General features: G+C 46.7%; 1 protein-coding gene across 1 annotated transcript; it reads left to right on the top strand.

The window, feature by feature from the left end:
- Positions 1 to 5070: 5070 nt before the first annotated feature.
- Positions 5071 to 14710, top strand: STEAP1 (STEAP family member 1). The gene is made up of 4 exons (XM_029910961.1): positions 5071 to 5155; positions 8655 to 9167; positions 11047 to 11211; positions 13895 to 14710. The coding sequence occupies exons 1-4, from the start codon at positions 5075 to 5077 to the stop codon at positions 14150 to 14152; spliced, it is 1017 nt and encodes a 338-aa protein (XP_029766821.1). The 5' UTR covers positions 5071 to 5074; the 3' UTR covers positions 14153 to 14710.
- The last annotated feature ends 7785 nt before the right edge of the window (positions 14711 to 22495 follow it).

Raw genomic sequence — 22495 nt, 5'->3', positions numbered from 1 at the left:
TACCTAAAGTCCTGTTTCCCTGACCTCAATAGGAATCAAACAGCAGGAGACAGTTCCTTTCCTCACATCCCAAGTCTCTTTCAGCTAGCACTCTACCCAGAAGCACTCTTGCTTAGTTTTTCTCAGGATCATGCTACATGTGTATCTTTCGCTTGCTTACTACCTTCACTATCTGCTTCTGCTGCTTCTCTCCCCCTGTCACAGAGGGGCTGGTCCCTTTAAGACCTGTGCATCTGGACTGATTACCTGCTGCCCAATAGGGTTACAGGAAGGCACCTGGACCTTGTAAAGGGGGACACAGCTGTTGCTAGCTGTTAGCAATTGCCTGCAGACAATGTAGGGAGTAAGATGGTTCCTGAAGGGCCCTGAATCAGTAGGGAAGGCCTGTGGAGAAGGCTAATCTTTAGGCTAGAGGTGCTGGGGGGAGAAGGAAGCTGTGTTATTGGGGAGGAGGAGCTGGGCCTATCTGAAAAGGGGATAAAGGCTTTCTAAGTTTGTTTTCTTTTGAAAGACTGTATAGGACTTCATAAATTGGACTCCAGAAAGGAAAATATTTTGAATATCTGGCTTGCATGGACTTTTTAAGGGACTCTGAGTGAAAGGGAACTGAGGCAGGTGCTCCTGAGCCAGGCTGGGCTAGAAGGGAGTACTACAGAGCAGGTACACCCTTTGACACCCCTGCATACAAATACACAGCTGTAATCAAATCAATCCTTCCATCCTGATGTTTGTTATCAGAAGCCTGGGACACATCTTGGACTGCATGGTCTAGCCACTGCCCAGGTTTGCAAGCAGTCTAGCCCTTTGGTACTGGTTTTCCATTGTTTTACCTTTCACTAAACAAAAGGACACTTAATTGTTTCCTTGTTCAGCCTGAATGGAAGTTGGCTGTCATAATCAACAGCTTCAATGAGATGACATGATTGCCCAACCCCCAGCTTAACAATATTAGTCATGTTATAAGTAACTTAACAAATGTAGCCCAGATACCACTAAACTAGTCAATTGAGAATTTCTAATGAGAGTTTTGCCAGTGATCTCTATGGAAGCATGACCGCCTTTGGACCTTAATATTTTATATAAAGACTGAGCCAGTTCTCTCTACATATAACACTACCCTTAGCTGTCACTGATTAAAGCAGTCATGTGCCTCCCCTCATGTTCCTACCGCTAGATGTCACCCTGACAGTAATTTTTAAAGCGTGACAAAGAGCACGAAAGGAGAAGAAAACTATATCTACAGGCAATCTCTTATCTGCTGCCAGCCACATGGCTCAGCCTGGACGACCTTGTGCTATGTAGATCCACAGGCGTGGAGTCAAGTACTTCGAATTAAACAACCAAATGAGGCACAGCAAAGATGAGTTTACATTAGCAAACCTCCTCTAAACCCGAGTGCAGCCCGAGGCACAGGCGATTTACTCTGACAGCAAGTGCGAGAGGCGAATAACGTTTTGTATCAATGGCAGTAACTTCCCAAATGCCGACAAGATAATCCACAGTACTAGTGTGAACACAGTCCGGAGCTAGTGATCTGAATGCATCTCCAAGGTGGGTCAGCTTTGTCAGAATTGCCACAGATAAAAGGGGCAAGATCAGGGCAGACTTTGGTCGTGAGGGTTACGTTAGTAGAGACAGGGCTGCAGAAGTGCCATTTGTCAGCAGGAAGGAGACGGGTTTGGCTGGCAGCGGGGTTAGGGGAGGGAGCTCGGAATTGAATGTGCAATTGAGGTGAGGCATGTTCTCGGATTTAGGGAGGGTATTGGGCAGGCGTAGTTCATGGGATGTAGGTTTGAGACTGGAGGAGGCAGGCGTTGGGGTTCAGATTTATTTTTATTTATTTTTGGTGTAAAGGGAGCGCGCCTAATTTTGTGTTCTATTTGGTAGGGCAAGAATATCTGGCAAGAGGCAGGGTCAAAGTGCAGAAGGGTTAGAGAGGATCCTCACAGGACGATTGGCAAAGATAGGAAAAGGAGGACAGGGAACAAGGGATTAACTACCACTGTTTCAGGACCAGGATTTTTCAGGGAGCGGTAAGAACAGCTCAAGGCGCTCTCTATTTAGGCTGGGAAATTGGGGGGAGGGGGGGAGTTAGGGCCCCAAACTGGCAGGATCTGGGGCGCTAGCTCCGGCTTTTTGCGCCACTGTTGCGCTAGGATGCAGTGGGATGTCTCGCCTTCGGTCTAAGCAGTGCAATTTGCAGGGTGGGAGCCAAAAATTGGCTGGATCCCGCGGGATCCAGATACCAGATCCATGGATTGGTGGTGGCACTGATGTGCCAGGATGCGTTGGGGACTGAACGGCTTTGGGGTGAGAGGAGCAGCTACATGTGTCCTCTCTTCACACATTAGAATTTGAGGGTGGGGGCCAAACGTGGTTGGATCCAGAAAACTCCAGCTGCCGGATCCGGAGATTTCTGTACCGGGGGGGGCATGAGCCTAAAGTTTTTTGGTGCAGAAGGCGCGGTGAAACCTGATCTCTAGTTAGCCCTTACAATTTGAGGGCTGTGTGGACGAAAATCAGCAGGATTCTGGCAAATCCAGTTTTCACCCAGCCCCAGCAGAGACGGGGTGGAGCCGGATGGATGCAGAAGGCGGGGCTGGAAGGAAGGAGGGAGGGAGGATGGGCAGGCTGAAGTCTGGGCATCAGACTTGCAAGGTCGCGTGTGGGCTGCGCCAGCGCGCCTTGGAATCTCACCCTGTCCTGAGCCTGGAGACCTAAACCGAGGTAGAAAGTTTGTAAGTAACTTCAGTTTAATCTCTGCGTTTTCTAACACCCCGCGTTTTACGTTCACGCAGACAAATAGCAGCAATCGATTCGCTTTCTCCTGCCTTGCCCTGATTAATCAAATACTTACTGAGCCGAGCCACTGGTGGGCTCTCAGGAGACCCGTTTCAACGGGAGCAGGAGGAGTCCTGGAGAGCAACCCCTAACTTCACTTCACTCCGGAGTCCTCTCCCTCCCCCACTCCAGCGGCAAATTCAATCAGTACCTTCCTGCAACTGGTGACTCAGAAATCGCTGTAAGAACTAGTTTTACAGTCCACAAAGGGAGGGGAGTAAACCCCAGACTCAGGGTGACAAAGTCTTGTTTGGTTTAGTTTTCCAGGCTTTAATCTGAGCTGCCTGTACAGAAGTCGTCCGAGTCCTGGGGAAATGTTTCCAGACAAGGCTCCCGTTTGCAGTAAACAGCAGCTTATTCATATTTCCTGTGCCTGCGAGTCTGACTTCCACCCCGCTGGGTTGGTTGATTGGAACAGACTTTAGACTATTTCTGTGAAGAACAATGCTTGTTCACGGATTGTCATACATCCTCACCTGGGTCGCTTTTTAGGGACAATGTCTCAAAACCTGGAGAAGATCTAATCCCATTCTGACTGTAGAGGAAATCCACAACAATACTTTAACTATTCCAAATACTGTGTGTTTCTCACTAGATCTTCCACAAAGTTCAGAACGAAAGCTTTGCTAAATGCAAATGTGGAAAGTTCTTTTTTTAGAAACTGTGTGCATATGTCCAAACAATGCAGAGTTCTTTAAAAGAAAAACTTTTGGTTCTTGATACCTATGCTGTAATTTTGCAAATATAACAGCAGGTTTTCAGATGTAACTCCCACAGTAGGTTCTAATCATGTTTATTATGTCTCTTCTCATAAGGCCAAGTCCTGCAGTCCTTACTCCGTAAAATCTCCCATTGTCTTCATAGGTAGCTTTTCCTGAGTGAGGGCTGCAGATTTTGGACCTTAGTTTATTTATTTAGCATAATTCTGAGTCAGCTTTTCATGTTACAAAATGGAATGGTCACATCAGAAGGAAAAATACCATTTGGTTTACCAGCTGAACTCAAAGTGGACAGCAAACCTTATATTCAACAGCGGGAGCTTGTCCCTTATAGTTTTAAATGGTTTTACTGCTTCACTGTAGAAGGTGGGAAGTTGAGCTGACGTGCAGTGAGGAAAGGACTTACTACAACACTTTCGTCATACAATAATAATAATTATGATCTACGTAGCCATAATTCTATTTAGCTATTTCCTCAACAGCTGGGCTTTTAAATGTAATTTTCTTTGTCTCAGTGGGTGCACTGGTTGTGGCTGCTTCTTGCCAATTCATTTAGCATTTACCACAGAGTAGAATTATTAATGTCTGCTATTATGGACCCTCCTAACCCATATCTCATTATTGGACATTCAGCAGATATTTTATTTCATTAATTCTGGCTCAAGAAAACAAGTGCACTTTCATGACCCGTCCCGTATGATTCATGGTGTGCAGCTCCACAGCTGAGACGTGTGTTCATTGGATGAGAACATGCATTCATTCTCACAGTTTCTTTTTTCAGTATTGCTTATTAGGAATGTTTTTATTTCCAGAAAACTGATAAATTGGCTTCTAATCATTACTTTTGCAACAACAGCTGTCAGCCCAGCTGATAGCCATTATAGTAAATTTCACTACATACTCCACAATATCACAAGCCTTTAATAGCAGGCAGATATTGTTGGGATTCTCATCTCTAGAATGTGTAGTATCAGAATAAGAGCTGCATGTCTTAATGCATGAATATCACTTGCCCATGTATCTTTCCAATCCACATCATGCTCTTGGAAATCTGTGTGAAGTGGTACAAAAAAGGATTATTAGAATGGCAGCATTGAAACCAAGAGAGGATAGTGCTGCAGACCCTTTCCATTTTATTTCTTCTCCAAACCTTGACCTCACTGTTATGGATTGACATGATCTTCGCAAGTCCATTCAACTTGCTCAGCTTTACCTATGCTGCCTTTAATGTCTCAGACAGAACTGAGTGGTCTCATGATCCTCATTCTGCCTAGGATCAGGAAAAAATGAAAGGAACTCCAGTTAGAGCCATGAGTGCCTCAAGGAAGCATGCACCACTCTAAAGCCACAGGCTGAGTGTCACTTCCATAGGAGGCAAATGGTCCTGAAAACATATGGCAAATGAAAAATATGGTCATTTCTGCATTTCAGTAAAATAAGTGACAAAATTGCAGCAGTGCATTTGAGCACTTGATGACTTACATCCTGTAGTTATTTTTCAGGATTCCTCCGTAATGGAGAGCAGGAATACTCTGGATCAGGATGAAGTTCAGAAACCGGAGCCTGGGAGAAATACGGGAAACCATAACGATTCGGTAACATCCATATAAAAAGAGCTCATATACATCATGCAAATGTTTGATCTCGCACCTCGGTTGTTCTAGAGAATTAACTGTTTCCATAACACGGGGATCTCATCAGCTCATCTTTAAGTCTTGTAACAATATTGTCACGAGGAGATAAAAAGATAAAGACATTTCATTCTGTGTAGTCAGAGACCATGCTTAAACACACAGTTTGGGCCAGTGGAGTAGCAGCACAGTTCAGAACTACATAAGGGGTTTGAGTTGTGCCCTACTAGCTGAACAAAGCCCAGTAGAAATCATTTTATTCCAGTAAGAAATCCCTGAACTCCCCCTTTAAAAGACAGTCTTTTTAAAGTAGTCATCTCACAATGAACATTATGTCTTCCTCACTGCCCCAAAAGAAAAGTCCAGCAAAAAAAAATCTTTTCCAGCAGAAATTTGCCTCTGCAGGAGGAAGCTGGACTGGGAAGTGCTCTGCGACTGTGGGGCCTATTTCTGAACCTGCCTAAAGTCATGTCTCTGGGCAGAGTTCCTCTGGGCCGTGTCCACTGGCTCCCTGGATGACTTTGAGAAGCAGTGGGCACAGTCCAGGGTTCTCTGCTCAGTGTCCGCCTCTGGCTCCCTGCTTTTAACCCTGTGACCCTCACTCCCTTGCCTGGTTTTTTTCATTTGTTTCCCCCCAAAATCTGCTTGAGGCCTGGGTCAAGTAGCTCCTCCCCTTAGGCTGGGGGGACGGGCCTTTAGATGTGGGCAGGCTTGTGCCCGCCCATCCCCCAGAGCCTCAGTAGGTGCTGAGTCACAGAACTAATTCCTTATCCTGAGGGTAGCTATCCCTTATCATTGAATTAGGCCTTTCAAACCACTTCTTCAAAAGGTTAGAACCTCTGGGCCAAGTTCACAGATGAATTTTAGTGCGTATAATTTTCCCCATCTTCTGTCCTCTCCGCATGTATGTTACACCAGTTGAGCCTGCCTCTGCTCACCCTCTAGAGCTGCTTACGGAATGTCTGCACTGCAATCCAAGATACGATTGCAGCTCAGGCAGACATAGCCGCGCTGGCTTTACTCACACGGTCATTGCTAAAAGTATCAGTGTAGATGTGGCAGCATGGGCTAGTGATGGGAGTAGGTACTCAAGGACCCCAGCGGGCTTGCATAGCCCGTGCTGAACCCTGAGCTGCCACAACTACACTTCTGTTTTTAGCCATGCTAGCTAGATTAAAGCTAGCACGGGTATGTCTACCTGAGCTACAGTCACATCTCCAATTGCAGTGTAGGGGTACCCCTAGCCTGAGTGCATCTAATGGAGTCTGTCTTCACAGACAGACAAGCTATGCTTTTACTGTGGCATAACTAGCATGTTAGCTGTCCTAGTGTAAAACCTACTGGAGACAAGGCATAGGTCAAACCGCAGAGGAGGGCTGATCTCACCTCGCTGTCACGCAGTAACCATTGCGAGTACCTTGTCTCCACTTAGGATTTTACAGCGAGATCACTATGCACACTTGTTATCTCGCTGTCAAAAACCCAAATACTGTTCTGTCAGTGAAGACAAAGCCTTAGGGTATGCCTGCACTTCGAGCTCGGTGTGGAATTCCCAGCTCAAGGAGACATACCCTCGCTAGCTCTGATGGAGCTAGCATGCTAAAAATAGAGTGTAGCTGTGGCGGCAGGAGGAGCTGGCTTCCCCAGGTATGTGCATGTGGTCTCGGACAGTTACATACTCGGGCTGGCTACCCTTCCTGCTGCTCAACCAATCCCTCACGCCACTGGGACTACATTCTATTTTTAGCATGCTTACTCAATCATAGCTAGCACAGGTATGTCTCCTTGAGCTGGAAATTACACTCCCAGCTTGAAGTGGAGACTCACACCCAATTACCAATGAGCTACATGCTGCCCCCTTTTGCACATCATCTCTGAATTTCCCCCTCTGACTTGTCATATGGAGCAGTTTGGTTCTTGAGAATGATGCTGGATGACAGCCCTGAACCTGCTTTGGGAGAATAGGCACTGACTCCATGGGTGCTCCGGGGCTGGAACACCCATGCTAAAAAATAGTGGGTGCTCAGCACCCACCAGCCACCCGCCAGTCAGCTGCTTGGCGGGCCCCCTTCTCCCCCTGCTCTGCCTCTTCGCCCAGCGCCTGCCGCTGATCAGCTGTTCAGCGGCAGGCAGTAGGCACTGTGGGGAGGGGGTCGGAGCAGGGTGGGAAGAGGTGGAGTGAAGGCAGGGCACACTCGGGGGAGGGGGTGGAGAGGAGGCAGGAAGAGGCAGAGCAAGAGTGGGGCCTTGGAGGAAGGAGCAGAGTGGGGGCAGGGACTCTGGGCAAAGCAGGGGTGAACCACCCACCCGGAAAGAAGAAAGTTAGCGCCTGTGTTTGGGAGTCCTCCAATGTCCTAACATGAGGCAGATTTAGAACTTCCAAATTACAGTCGCTAATTATTTTTTCCCAAATCTAGTACAGAGACTTTTCTTCACTGAGTTCTGGACATATGCCAAGTTAGATGTCTTCAAACGGAACCATTTCTGGCTTATTTGAGGCTTTATTTTATTTTTACGGGATTATGAAGGGAACACTCCTTTTGGATTGTGAAGAATAAATGCAATTCCTCACCCACAGACAAACTTTTACCAGCATCCCATCATTGCATAGATATAAAAGGAAAACATAAATTCTAATCTGTTTCCCTCTCCAAGAGTTAATAACCACAGGACAATCTTTAAATTCACTGACTGTAATGTATGCTATAGTGTTATGCTGAAGTTCTGGCCTAATTCTGCTCCCACCAAAGTCAATGAGAGTTTTGTCACCAACTTCAGCAAGAGTCAATCAAGCCATGCCTACCTGGCAGAAGAAAATTAAATTTTGTAGTTGAGATGATCTAATTTCATATCATTTCTGAAGGGGGAAATGAGGCAGAAAACTATTAGATCTTGTGTGTATCTGGTGAGGGAGGAGGAGACTCAAGCGTGGAGTGGGCTGATGTGTACTCCTAGCTCTCTGGTTTCTACTGTCTGTGAACCATCAATCAAAAAAATTTCAATTTCTCCTGCAAATGCAGTTAAAATATCACTGGCTGACTAGAATGTTGTATTATACAATCTCTGGCTTCCATTGCCATGTGCGTTATTTGGTTTACATTATTAATCTGTGTCTTGAAATTTATTCCTGTTATCAGAAGAGGTCATAATGAAATCTTCTCTTGTGGTAGTTAACTTCCTGGAGTGAAAATCTATTCAGAAGCCACCTTGGAGGATGAATAGGGAACCAGAAATCTAAATTTAAATTGCCTCAGCACAGATCAACTAAGTACCTAAGTATCTGAGAGTTGAAACATCACATGTTTGAGCTGTCTTGTCTTTGATAGCTATTATGTTACTGTTTTGTATAATGTAAGGGAAACATATGGTGAAAGGGCAATAATGCAGGAGTCTAACATGATTGATGGATTCTTTAATTTCCTCTTAAACTTGACACATTTTTTTTTCTTTTTATCCTTTTCAGAATACGGATTTGCAAGTCACCTACACCCACGAAGAGGTTGCGTTTTTTCATTTACGACAAACACATCATTTTGATGAGTTTGAATACCCTTCAGATCAATACTGCAAGCAAGATCTCTTCCCCAAATGGCACTTGCCACTGAAGATAGCATCTATAGCCTCATTGCTAATATTTATCTATACTTTTCTGAGAGATGTTGTCCACCCTTTTGTCACTACTAATGAAAACACTTTCTATAAAATTCCAATCCTGGTCATAAACAAAGTTTTACCAGTGGTTTCAATCACCCTTCTTGCACTGGTTTATTTACCAGGGATATTAGCTGCAGGTTTCCAGCTCCACTATGGGACCAAGTACAAACGATTTCCACAGTGGTTGAATGGGTGGATGTTATCAAGAAAGCAACTCGGCCTTCTCAGTTTTTTCTTTGCCTCAATGCATGCATGCTATAGCTTGTGCTACCCAATGAGGAGATCTTACAGATACAAGCTTTTGAACTGGGCGTACCAGCAGGTATGATTGGGTCCAAATATCGAACTAAAACTTCTTTATTGACAGAGTCCTGATCTCACATCTACTCAATTCACGCAGAGAAGCCTGTGAGGAGAAAGATTTTCATTTGAATCTGAGGCAGCCGCCACAAAGCTCTTTGTTTAAAAACCAATGGGCTGACCCACAAAGTATATATTGCTTCATTTAACAGGCCAGGGTATGTTAAAGTGAGAGAGCAGAATCTGATTGCTAAAGCCTGGAACTAAGAGTCCCGTCCTCCAGGTGTCAATCATGGGTCTGCCAATGAATCTGCATACTCTTGAGCAAGTCACTTCCCCTATGTGGGCTTGAGATTAGCCCTCCATAAAACAGCTACAATCATACCTGCCTCACAGGTAATTAGTTGTTTGTAAAGTACTTTGAGATCCTCACCTGACTGTCTTCCTATCTGTACAGCTCCTGTACTAATCCCGATTGCCATTGTCCTATAAGTAACAAATAAGTATGAAGTGGTGTTAGTCTTAAAGTCCTATCTCAGCTTTCCGCTAACAGCGTAGACATAGGTGCCGACTTGCCCACTTTCCCCTGGGTGCTCAACCCTCCCTCTCCCCCTGCCCCCATGCCACCCTTTCCATGAGGCCCTGCCCTTGCCCCGCCTCTTCCCACCCCTGCCCTGCCCATTCCAACCCCTTCCCCAAAGTCTCCGCCCCCTCCCTGCCCCCATTCCAACTCCTTCCCCAAATCCCCAGCCCTGCCTCTTCCCCGCCTCCTCCCCTGAGCGCGTGACGTTCTGCTCCTCCCCCCTCTCCCCCAGAGCATGCTAACGCCACCAAACAGCTGTTTGGCGATGGCCGGGCGGGAAACACTGGGAGGTAGGCAGAGGAGAGGGGACACGACACGCTCGGGGGGGAGGAGGTGGGGTGGGAGTGAGGGGAGCTTGGCTGCACCCACTAATTTTTCCCTATGGGTGCTCCAGCCCCGGAGCACCCATGGAGTTGGCTCCTATGAGCGTAGATGTGTTTGACTCAAAGAGGGTAGGGTGCTTTCAGCTTCTTGAGAATTCTGCACATGCACAAGCTCTTTGCTCCAGAATTTACAAAAAACTGGCCTGAATGGCCTGCTGGGAATTTCCCTGGCATTAGAGTATCCCCAGGTAGTGTAGTGCTGCTAAGCCACTCGCAGTCCACCCAGTATAGAGAGTGTCCTGGTGCCAGGTCAGGCTAGAATGACTGTGACTGGAGCACACTGCATTGTGATGATCCCTACCTGATGCAATGGCCTCTTAAGGGCTGTTGCAGGCAGCCATAAATTAGAATAACCTGGAGGATCAAGGTCCTCTGAAGTCTAATCCTTTCCTCTGTACAGACCATTGTTTTCAGGGCAGCTCAATGGGCCAAGTGTAATTCTTAGAGCTAAATAGCTATCCTGGCAGGATAACAAAGTAATTGAGAATGCCTGCTGATTAGCCCCTTAAAATAGTCCAGGTTAATATATTTCCTGTTAGAATCTTCCAAATATGGTGTTTAGCCATAGGTGGAATTCTGTTTGTGAAAGAATAAAGATTCCCCTGCTGTGAAGTCAGGTTACGAAGGCTGCAGGAAAAGTCTCCTCTGGGTCAAGGCATTTCTCAAGTCAGTAAACACTTCTCAATCTAGGTGATTTTCCTTCAGCATAGACTGATGCAACCTTTGTCATCAGAAGTAAATAACCTAACAGTTAAATGCAGAGACTCAGCTGTGTTCTCACTTGTAGGGCAAAAGCAAAAGAAAGAGAGTGAAAACAAAGCCCAGTATTTCTGTTGGCTCATGGCTAAATGACTCTAATGTAAATAGCTACAATTCTTGGGAACAGCAAGGTCCTGTGTCAGTCTGTCACTTTAAATGTGATGTTCTTTTGGCAGGTCAAGCAAAAAAAGGAAAATGCCTGGATTGAACATGATGTCTGGAGAATGGAGATTTACGTGTCTCTAGGGATTCTGGGACTAGCTCTGCTGGCCATACTGGCAGTAACATCAATTCCATCTGTCAGCCATTCTTTGACCTGGAGAGAGTTCCACTGTATTCAGGTACACATAAACATTACATGTGATCTGTGTGCTCTTGGAGGATTTTACATTATAAATTAAGATCAGCAGTAATAGCCTTTCTTTAAAATATCAGACCATCACAGTGTTCATGGAAACCAGTCTGAAAATTTACTCGGTGTCCTTTGCCAATTGCTTTGCAACAAACATACTACTTTGTTACTTGGCAAAAAAAGATTGACATATTGGTAGGCTACAATGTTGTTGAGGATTAGAGATTGTTAATGACAAGGAGTATCCTCACACCTGTAGGACACTAGTTCAGATGTCACCAACTTGACATTCTTGGTTATAAAAAATCAGATGGCTGTTCCATGACTTACTGCATGAGAAATGAGACTCTGGACTCAGTGCAGTCCATCACAAAAAACACCCCCACAATTTGCACCTTTGTTCGAGGCTTGATCATAAAGTCAGGTATTAGAAGGGTGTTAACATGAGATTCTTTTGAGTCCAGAACAGGATCAAGGTATGTTGGCAGGGCAGCGGAGATGCATTTGTACTGCCACATCCTATATCAAACCATTAAGGCCAGATCCTTGGGACCAAGCCAACTTGCATTCAGTATAGGAGACAAGGTAGGGGGAAAGGCCGCCTTTCTGCTCCACTAATCCAGGGGCTGGCCACTGACAGTGATGGTCACTTTGGGATCATTCTATTGGCCAAGTATCATTGCCATAAAAGGCATTTCAGAAATAACTTGGCCCATTCCTACTGGCCCAGACATGCCCTGATGTGCCTGAGCAGCACAAAGCAGATGGAAGGGAGGGCAAGGATCAGGTCCTTACCATAAACATAGGCTTTCATTCTCCCTCTCCAGCACAAAAGGTGTATTCAAAGCAAAGGAACCTAGTTGAAAAAGTAAGGGGTCAAATTCTGCCCATAGGTACACCCAATCAATCCTACATATGTACCAATCTCAGCATCCACATGTGCTTGCTTCAGCCACCTAGGCGTCAGTTTGAGGGGCTGGGGTTTTCCTCTAACTTACATTAGTATTAATTTTAAAAGACTCTCCTGAAGTCAGTGTAAAACTGGTTTAGAAGAGTGGTGAATCAGGCCCTGAGCACCTAAACATGAAAGTCTGATGACCTATTAAGCACTTTGCATTAGGTCATCAATGAGTATCTCCTGACAGTGCTGTGATGGGGGGTCATATATACTGTAACTTGAGATGCAATCAGTTGTGGTGAAAATTCTCAGATGTATAGAGAGTAGCTGGGGGAAGGTAGTGAAGAGGGGCCTCTACCTCACAATTTTGGCTATTCATATTAAAGTACTGTTATCCCTTTTTGACCCAACCAGTAAGCCAAGATTCAGGATCTAGAGGGTTGTTTCAGTAGAGGAGAAATCGCTGATACTCCAGTGTATCTCTGATACAACTCTGTTAATTTCCAAAGAATGTACATAAAGTCCTGTTTGCCTGAACACAGCAGGAATCAAATAGCAGGAGACAGTTTCGTTTCTCTCAGTTCCAGCCAGCACTTAGCCCCAAAGCTCTCTCAAGGACACATTCCCAGACAGTGCTGGTTCTGGCTGTGCCCTTGGCCTTCTACTGCTTGTGTCTCAGCTTCTGTGGTGTTTTTTCTTCCCTCCTGCTTTTATCACAGACACACACATCTCCACTAAAACAATATCCAGTGAAACCCCTTCACCTGTGTGACTCTGTTTCTGACCTGTCTCGCATCTGCCTTTGTTTTGAGTGATGCTCGTAGTGTTTCAACGTCTCAGTTCTCTAGAGGAGCTCAATAGCTTCTCATGCTGTCCTAAATGAAAGGGCAGCAGTTATACCCACCTTCTTCTTCAACTAGGCGTCACCCAGCCCATACCAACAGCAAGGTAAAGAAGTCCATCTAACCAGAAGAATAACACTAATATGCTAGATTAGTTTTGTAAACAAATAATTTATCAATCTGATTATGTGAAGGGATATCTAGAACATGAAAGTGCAGTGTATGATTTCCCAGTGATTACTATGAAAAGTTACATTAAAAAAAATTTGTTTTCTCGGTGTTGCTGCTAGTACTTCTTTCTCTTCGGGCCCGATCCTGAATTCCCTGAGCATCCTAAATCAAATCCAGTGATGTCAGTGGGAGTTATTTCTGCACTGAGCTCTTCTACAGTTATTAAATTGGGTTTTTTTTCATAGCACGGAACATCAGAAGTTCTTGATTGTAATAATTCGCTTTGCAAGAAATTTAAAAAAAAATCGTACTTTGTACTTATAGAAATAAGAGGTGGGAAAGACCTAACAAAACATCAAGTCACATCCATGCTCCTGCTAACGCAGGATAAAAATGGCATGTGGGGAAACTAAGCTGATATCAAGAATGGACCTATGTCTTCTGAGGAAAGTACGATTTGCATGTAGCACCATAGACCACCCATCTCTCTTGACATCTCATTTATACTTCTGCTCTGGGGAAAAGTTGCAAAAATGTGCCCAAAGTCTCTCCCATTAAAGTCGAGGAGAATTTTGCCACTACTTTGATGGGTGTAGGATTGAGCCCCTTAGTTACTGAATTAATGGTCTTTGATCTGATCTAAAGCCCAGTGACTTTTGTGAGTTATGCATCAAGCCCTTAGTGCTTACAACATCTGCCTAAAAAGTACATTTTTTACTGTTATTGGAAAAAAATAAACTTGTGTTCTTTTCTCTTTCCAGAGCAAGATGGGGTATTTAGCTTTGCTGCTATGCACAATTCACGCATTGGTATTTGCCTGGAATAAATGGGTTGACGTAAACCAATTTGTGTGGTACACCCCCCCTACATTTATGATAGCCATTTTTCTTCCTATTATAGTCCTGCTTTGTAAAAGCATCCTGCTTCTCCCATGCCTTAGGAAGAAGATCCAGAAGATCAGATGCGGTTGGGATGCTAACACAGAGATGAATAAAACACAGATGACTTCCAGACTGTAGATTGAATGAGTGTTTATCCTGCTGCCATGTATAGATTTAATGAGCTCTATGAAATGGTCACATGTTGGGGTTTTTTTGCATGCATTGGTTAAATACTTCTTTTGTATTTTTCATTTCAACTATTGTTTGGGGGTGTGGTATCTGTGTTCTCCTCTGACCTGATCTGGGCTAAGGGAGTACCCTTTACTGAGACAGTGGATTGAATTGGGGTCCTCAGGCATTCACTTACTTCTTTATTCTGAGTCTTATGCCATTTAAAATCCAGTTCTTCATTCCCATAAGTAATACTATCATCAGCCATAGGGAAAGGCAATCATAAATCACTGCTTGACATGTTGACTACAGAAGGTCAATAAGATAACAATTTGAAAGAACCAGATCTGACTCTTATACTATAGAGGGTGTTTCCCAGTGCTTGCTATGTTTAAGGTAACACATGTCACATTTTTTCCCCATTCCTTTTTTCCCCTCTTTTTTATTTTTATTTTTTTTCCTATTTGCTTCTTTATATATTTCTTCCATGCTTTCGGCGGGAACAAGCACACACTTACACATGTGCTTAACTTAACTCACGTAAGTCCTCTCAGTGACTTCAGTGGGGCTGCTCACATGTAGGGTGACCAGATCACAACAGTAAAATATCGGGACACATTGGGGTGCCGTCAGCCCCGCCCACAGTCCACCCCCGCGCCTCCCAGGCTCCACCCCCACTCTGCCCCAGGTCCCACGCCCTCCCCGCTCGCCCCCCCCCACCACGCCCTTCCTCATCCCCTGCTGGTTTGCTGCATCCCTCCTCAGTCCCCCACCCACCGCTGGCCTCCTCACCCACCCCGGCCGCCCGCCGCTCACTCGCTTCTTCACCCTCCCCGCCCGCCCCTTCCCTCTTCACCCCCCCGCCCGCCACTCACCTCTCCAGCACCGACTTCCCCTCTGCCAGGTGGGTGCTCGCCCACCCCCCCGCCTCTTCCTGCCCAAGCATCTGCCCTCGCTCCGCCCCCTTCCTCCTGGAAAGTGCTAAGTGCCGCGGCAGGAAGCGCTGGGAGGGGGGAAGGAGCAGGGATGCGGCATGCTGGGGGGAGAGAGGGAGAAGGAGGCGAGGAGGAGGGAGCTTGGCTGCAATTTTTCCCCATGGGTGCTCCAACCCTGGAGCACCCACGGAGTCAGCACCTCCCACCCGCTCACCTCCTTACCTGAATATCGGGACCAGGGCCGGCTCCAGGCACCAGCTAAAGAAGCAGGTGCTTAGGGCGGCCAATACCAAGGGCAGCAGCAATTCGGCGGTGGGTCCCTCAGTCCCTCTCGGAGCGAAGGACCTGCCGCCAAATTGCCACCAAAGTTAAGATCATGCATAAGTGTTTGCAGGATTGACTTTTACTCTGTACCCAAGAGTGATTTTATTTTTCAGTTAAGCCCTTTTAGACACTTCTGACCAAATAGGGTGGAGTGGGGGAGAAATGTCAGAGAATAAACAACGCTTTGAAACTTAGCATTGACATAATCCTTATTGAGAATTTTGTTTAGATTGGGTGAGATCATTGCTTTTTAAAGTATGAAACCAATTCTGAATATACTTACTCTGCTTCTACTGAGATTTTAATCAAAGCTAATGAATCCTCACATTCTCTGTGATAGCAACAGCTGATTGAATGAAATTAGTTGAATAATTCACTTGACAAATGTCAGGATATTTTTCAAATAAATTATGCAGTGACTACTTTTTTCATTATTCACCCAGCGTTAGCTCCATCACTGCCACTCTCCTATTTGGGCTGACTAGGGAGCCCAGAACTGGTGCTGATGATGCCAGGCTCCTGTTGGGACCAATGAAATAAGAGTTGTAATTGCTTCACTGGACCACACACAACAGACTCACAGCACGCATGTGGCAAAATGATCCCAACAAACCCTCTACAAATCAGAAACAGGAGAAAATTGATGATTGGTAAAAAGGAATGGATCTAGTGTACATTATACATGGATCCAGTATACCTTAAAACTAATTAGTCTACTATACATTAATGGACCTAGCATACATAGCAAGACTAATGAACCAGTTAACATTGCTGTAGGGACAGTATATTTTACATTTCCTGTCTTTTTGTAACTGTAGTCTACTACACTACTTAAATCTTGCATTAAGCATATTCATGTGTTGCTTTAGTACAAAACATAAGGGAGTGGTTACCTCGATACTTCACTGACTAAAGAGAAAGTGGATAACACTGTTAGTGGCCATGACTGGTCTGTACTTGTGGTGTCTAAAACACAAATATATTTTAATATGTTCAGTGTTTCTAAACCCACTAGCCTCCTAGAATCTCATTGCCAAGCTGTCGTGTATAAAAGTCAGTAGTGTCAGATAGTGATGGACGTTGTCTAAGGGTATGTCTACACTACGAGAGTAGTTCGATTTTACTTAAATCGAATATGTGGAACTCGATATTACAAAGTCGAACGTGTGTATCCACACTAAGGACAGTAATTCGACTTTGTGAGTCCACACTAACGGGGCAAGCGTCGATATTGGAAGCGGTGCACTGTGGGCAGCTATCCCACAGTTCCCGCAGTCCCCGCAGCCCACTGGAATTCTGGGTCGAGCCCCCAATGCCTGCTGGGGAAAAAAATGTGTCGAGGGTGGTTTTGGGTAACTGTCGTCATCCAACCGTCACTCCCGCCCGCCCTCCCTGAAAGCGCCAGCGGGCAATCAGTTCGCGCACTTTTCTGGTGAGTGACAGCGCGAACGCCACAGCACTGCGAGCATGGAGCCCGCTGCGACCATCGCTGCAGTTATGGCCGTTGTCAACACCTCGCACCTTATCATCCACCTTTTCCAGAGGCAGATGCTGAGAAATCGGGCGAGGAGGCTACAGCAGCGCGGTGAGGACATTAAGTCTGAGAGTGGCACAGACCTCTCACAAAGCACGGGACCCCGCACCGTGAACATCATGGTGGCAATGGGTCATGTTGATGCTGTGGAACGGCGATTCTGGGCCCGGGAAACAAGCACGGACTGGTGGGACCGCATAGTGCTGCAGGTCTGGGATGAATCACAGTGGCTGCGAAACTTTCGGATGCGGAAGGGAACTTTCCTGGAACTTTGTGAGTTGCTGTCCCCTGCCCTGAAGCACAAGGACACCCGGATATGAGCAGCCCTGACTGTCCAGAAGCGAGTGGCCATAGCCCTCTGGAAGCTTGCAACGCCAGACAGCTACCGGTCAGTCGCGAACCACTTTGGCGTGGGCAAATCTACCGTGGGGGTTGCTGTGATGCAAGTAGCCAACGCAATCGTTGAGCTACTGCTCTCAAAGGTAGTGACCCTTGGAAACGTGCAGGTCATCATAGATGGCTTCGCCGCGATGGGATTCCCAAACTGTGGTGGGGCTATAGATGGAACTCACATCCCTATCCTGGGACCGGACCACCAGGCCAGCCAGTACATTAACCGAAAGGGCTACTTTTCAATGGTGCTGCAAGCACTGGTGGACCATAGGGGACGTTTTACAAACATCAACTTCGGATGGCCGGGCAAGGTTCATGACGCTCGTGTTTTCAGGAACTCTGGTCTGTTTAGACGGCTGCAGGAAGGTATTTACTTCCCGGACCACAAAATAACTGTTGGAGATGTGGAGATGCCTATAGTGATCCTCGGGGACCCAGCCTACCCGCTAATGCCCTGGCTCATGAAGCCCTATACAGGCGCCCTGGACACTGAAAAAGAACTCTTCAATTACCGTCTGAGCAAGTGCAGAATGGTGGTGGAGTGTGCTTTTGGACGTCTCAAGGGGAGATGGAGAAGCTTACTGACTCGCTCTGATCTCAGCGAAACCAATATCCCCATTGTTATTGCAGCTTGCTGTGTGCTCCACAATCTCTGTGAGAGCAAGGGGGAGACCTTTATGGCGGGGTGGGAGGTTGAGGCAAATACCCTGGCTGCTGATTACGCCCAGCCAGACAGCCGTGCGATTAGAAGAGCCCAGCGGGACACGCTGTGCATCCGGGAGGCTTTGAAAGCTAGGTTCCTCAGTGAGCAGGGTAACCTGTGACTATTAAGTTTGTTTAGAGAAGCTGAACCTGCCCCCGTTTCTTTACCCAGTTAATGTTGACTATCCTCTCCAGTTACATACCCTGTTCACCCCGTTCCCCCCCTTCCAACACACGTTTAAAAATAAAATAAATGGAACTTTGTTAATGAACACCGTTTTCTTTATTACGGATTTCGCGGTAAAGTGTTGAAACTGGGACGCAGACTGTGGTGGGGAGCGGGCGTAGTGATGGAAAGAACGCTTCTAAACTCGAGGAATGACAGGCTCCTGCTCCTAGAGCGGTCCGCAGTGGTGGACTGGTTGTTTCCACGGAGCCTGCCACCCCTCCTTTTCGGGACTCTGTGTGTGGGGGCTATGTGACTTTGTGGCGGGGGAGGACGGTTATAGATCCCTTGCTGCGTGGCTCTGTGATCCAGGATAAGGACCGCTGCATAAGATCTCTAACCGCCCTCCCCAGCCACAAAGTTACATAGCCCCCCCCACACACAGAAAATGAAAACCACCTCCCAGACTGACCAGGGTGCCTAGTGACTGCAATGTGTGTGTGACCTTCTGCTGAACCTGCCCCCGTGTCTGTACCCTGGTAAAGGTGACTGTCCTCTCCAATTACCAACCCCCTTCCCCCCCTTCAAACACACTCTCCTCTAAAAGAACATGACGGAAACAGTAATTAACAGAAACATATTTTTTATTAGCAACTACACAGTTAGGGGATGAAACTGGGACGGGGGCTTGGGTGAGGCGGGAAGGAAAGGACTTATCAAATTTTTGGGAATGAGAGCCTCCTGGTACTTGAGCAGTCTGCAGGGGTGGAGTGACAGTTTTCACGGCCCCTGCCGCCCCTCCTTCTTGGGACTTTGGGTGGGGGGGGGATGGGACTTTGTGGCGGGGGAGGGCGGTTAGAGATAGACTGCAGCGGGGCTCTGTCCTCCTGCCTCCGGTCCTGCAGAACATCCACAAGGTGCCGGAGTGTGTCCGTTTGCTCCCTCATTAGTCCAAGCAGCGTTTGAGTCGCCTGCTGGTCTTCCTGCCGCCACCTCTCCTCCTGTTCGCTGTGTGATCATTGGTATTGCGACATGTTCTCCCTTCACTGGGTCTGCTGGGCCGCCTCGGCTCGGGAGCAGCAGTTCTGAGAACATGTCGGCATGTGTCCTTTTCTTTCTCCACCTAATCTGTGCCAGCCTCTGGGAGGGGGATGCCGGGGTAGGTCGGGAGACAGTCGCAGCTGTGGGATGGAAAAAAGGGAGTGAATTCCTCACAAAGATAAATTATTGTGAACAATGAACATAGTCTTTCTCTGTGAACAAGACCATGCACAGCACCTATCACACTCAGGACAAGGTCGAATTTTCAGCCTCCGCATTCAGTGCCTGGGGTCTTGCAGTGGAGATCAGACAAGCGGGGCAGGACAGCGGAATTCGGGTAGCAGGCTGACATGGTAAGCCGTAGACTTTTGGCTGCTTAAAACTTAATTTATAGCAGTGCCCTCCTTTCACGTTCAAAGCAATGCTCCTAGAGTTGGCCAGTTCCTGCTGCCGGCAATCCGGCAAGCATGAATTCTGCCCCTGTCCCACCCCCTTGCGGCTGTCCCCAGGAAAGATCCCTATATGCTGCCTCTCTCCCGCCTCCACCGCGTGGCTGTAAACCGCCAGTTACAGTTCTGTAAAGGAACAGGCAAGCAGTCCCAATAGTAACATTCCCCTAATTCTAAGCAGGTCACCATGAGCGACATCACTCTGATGAGGATTTCTGACACAGAGAAAGACCGCATGCTGCGTGAAAGCCAGCAAAAACCAGGGCCGTATGCCACCATGGTCTGCAAGGCAATGATCCCAGAGTACTTGATGATAGCCTGGCGCGGAAAAGTTTCCTACCACGGAGGACACAATAAGGCCGCTCTCCCCAGGAACCTCATGCAAAGGCTTTCCAATTACCTCCAGGAGAGCTTCGTGGAGATGTCCCATGAGGATTTCAGCTCTATCCCCGGACATATAGACCTTATTTTCCAGTAACTGCACTGGCAAGGACTAAAAAGTAGAGCGCCTAGGGCAAACTAATCATGATAAACTGGACCTTGTTAGATTCTTTTGCAGTAGTTGCACTGCCAAGGACTAAAATGTTAAGCGCCTAGGGCAAACTAACCATGAAAAACCCATTGTTAATATTCCTGTTCTGTTCAAAATAAATGTTTACATGTTTAAAACACTTACCGACTGATCCTTCCCCTGATTCAGGGTCCGGGTTAATGCCTGGGGAGGATTGGTAGGAGATCTCTGTGAGAGTGATGAAGAGATCCTGGCTGTCAGGGAAATCAGCGTTGTAAGTGCTGTCGACTGCCTCGTCCTCCTCATCTCCTTCCTCATCTTCCCCATCCGCTAACATCTCAGAGGAAGCGGCCGTCGACAATATCCCATCCTCAGAGTCCACGGTCAGTGGTGGGGTAGTGGTGGCGGCCACACCTAGAATGGAATGCAGTGCCTCGTAGAAACGGCATGTCTGGGGCTGGGATCCGGAGCGTCCGTTTGACTCTTTGGTCTTCTGGTAGCCTTGTCTCAGCTCCTTGATTTTCACGCGGCACTGCATTGCATCCTGGCTGTATCCTCTCTCTGTCATAGCTTTTGAGATCTTCTCGTAGATCTTTGCATTCCATCTTTTCGATTGCAGCTCCGAAAGCACGGACTCATCGCCCCACACAGCGATCAGATCCAAGACTTCCCGATCAGTCCATGCTGCGGCCCTCTTTCTATTCTGAGATTGCATGGTCACCTCTGCTGGAGAGCTCTGCATCGTTGCCAGTGCTGCTGAGCTCGCCACGATGTCCAAACAGGAAAGGAGATTCAAACTGCCCAGACAGGAAAAGGAATTCAAATTTTCCCGGGGCTTTTCCTGTGTGGCTGGTCAGAGCATCCGAGCTCGGACTGCTGTCCAGAGCGTCAACAGACTGGTGCACTGTGGGATAGCTCCCGGAGCTATTAGCATCGATTTCCATCCACACCTACCCTAATTCGACATGGCCATGTCGAATTTAGCGCTACTCCCCTCGTTGGGGAGGAGTACAGAAATCGAATTTAAGAGACCTCTATGTCGAACTAAATAGCTTCGTTGTGTGGACGGGTGCAGGGTTAATTCGATTTAACGCTGCTAAATTCGACATAACCTCCTAGTGTAGACCAGGCGGAATTTAAACAAAGGACGCTAGTGTGCAATATGAGTCCAAGAACATTTCAGACTTATTTACTCTAGGAACAGGGCGCATGCAATTATCAGTACATTAACACTTGGAGTGCCATCACTAAAACAAATAAAATGAATGAGAGGATGTTATCATGGACATAGATTAGGAGCTACCAATGGCTCCTGATATTTGTTTAATCAAAGCATTATCTGCACTCCATAGTAAGATGCTGTAAAATAGTTTACTAACAATGCTACAGAACTACACGAACCAGTTTACCAGATTAGATAACGGGTAGCAGAGTACTTTGAGTTCACCTCCTTCCTTTACCCAACAAACCAACTAGTATTTTTAATATAAAAAATGTACCGGCTGCTAATTTCCTCTCCCATTGTAGTGATGGGGGGTGCGTGGAATCTAATTGCTTTTATATATTCAAGATGTAACCATAAAACCTGACCAAATTGAATGCCTAGGGCCAAGTTCAGTCATAGCACAGGTATAAATAGCAGTGTAGACAGTGAGACACAGCTTAGGTAAGTGGAGTGCCCTACATGCCTGACCCCCAGGCTATGTACCCTACACAGCTCTCTACTCACCCAAGCAGTCCCTCTCGTGGCTACACTGCTTTTTGTAGGAATGTAGTGTCCTATTCCCTCCCTGCTGGCGGAGACTTTCCCCACTGCAGTGAAAGACTGGGGCAGCAGGAAAAGGCTCCAGCAGCAGGAAAGGGAGTTACCGAAGCCTTTCACTGTGGTGTGTAGCTACGCCTGTAGTGCCTGCCAAAAGTGTAGTCATAGACTTAGTAACACAGTGCAAGCCCCCCAGTGCACCATGTAACAGAAGGTAGTATTTGATCTTGAATGATTATCTATTAAACATCTTGTGCTCTTTGCTGGAGCAGCCCTGGTTTGCTTCTTCTTTAAAAGATTTTGGTTTGGAGCACTTTCCAGTTGTGTTGCATTCTGGATTAATTGTTTTACAGCTGACAGTGGAATCAGAACCTTTGACACAGAGTTGAAATAAACAGCTCTGAGGGTAACCAGGCATTGCGACACACAGATCTAAGCAGAACCTGACCCTTGATTGTTGAAAGCTACGGAGAGGAGATGGATTAAATGCATG

Source organism: Terrapene carolina, unplaced genomic scaffold (assembly GCF_002925995.2).
Source record: "Terrapene carolina triunguis isolate 2854851 unplaced genomic scaffold, T_m_triunguis-2.0 Scaffold84, whole genome shotgun sequence".
Lineage (NCBI taxonomy): Eukaryota > Metazoa > Chordata > Testudines > Emydidae > Terrapene > Terrapene triunguis.
This window is presented reverse-complemented; position numbering and strand designations above follow the sequence as displayed.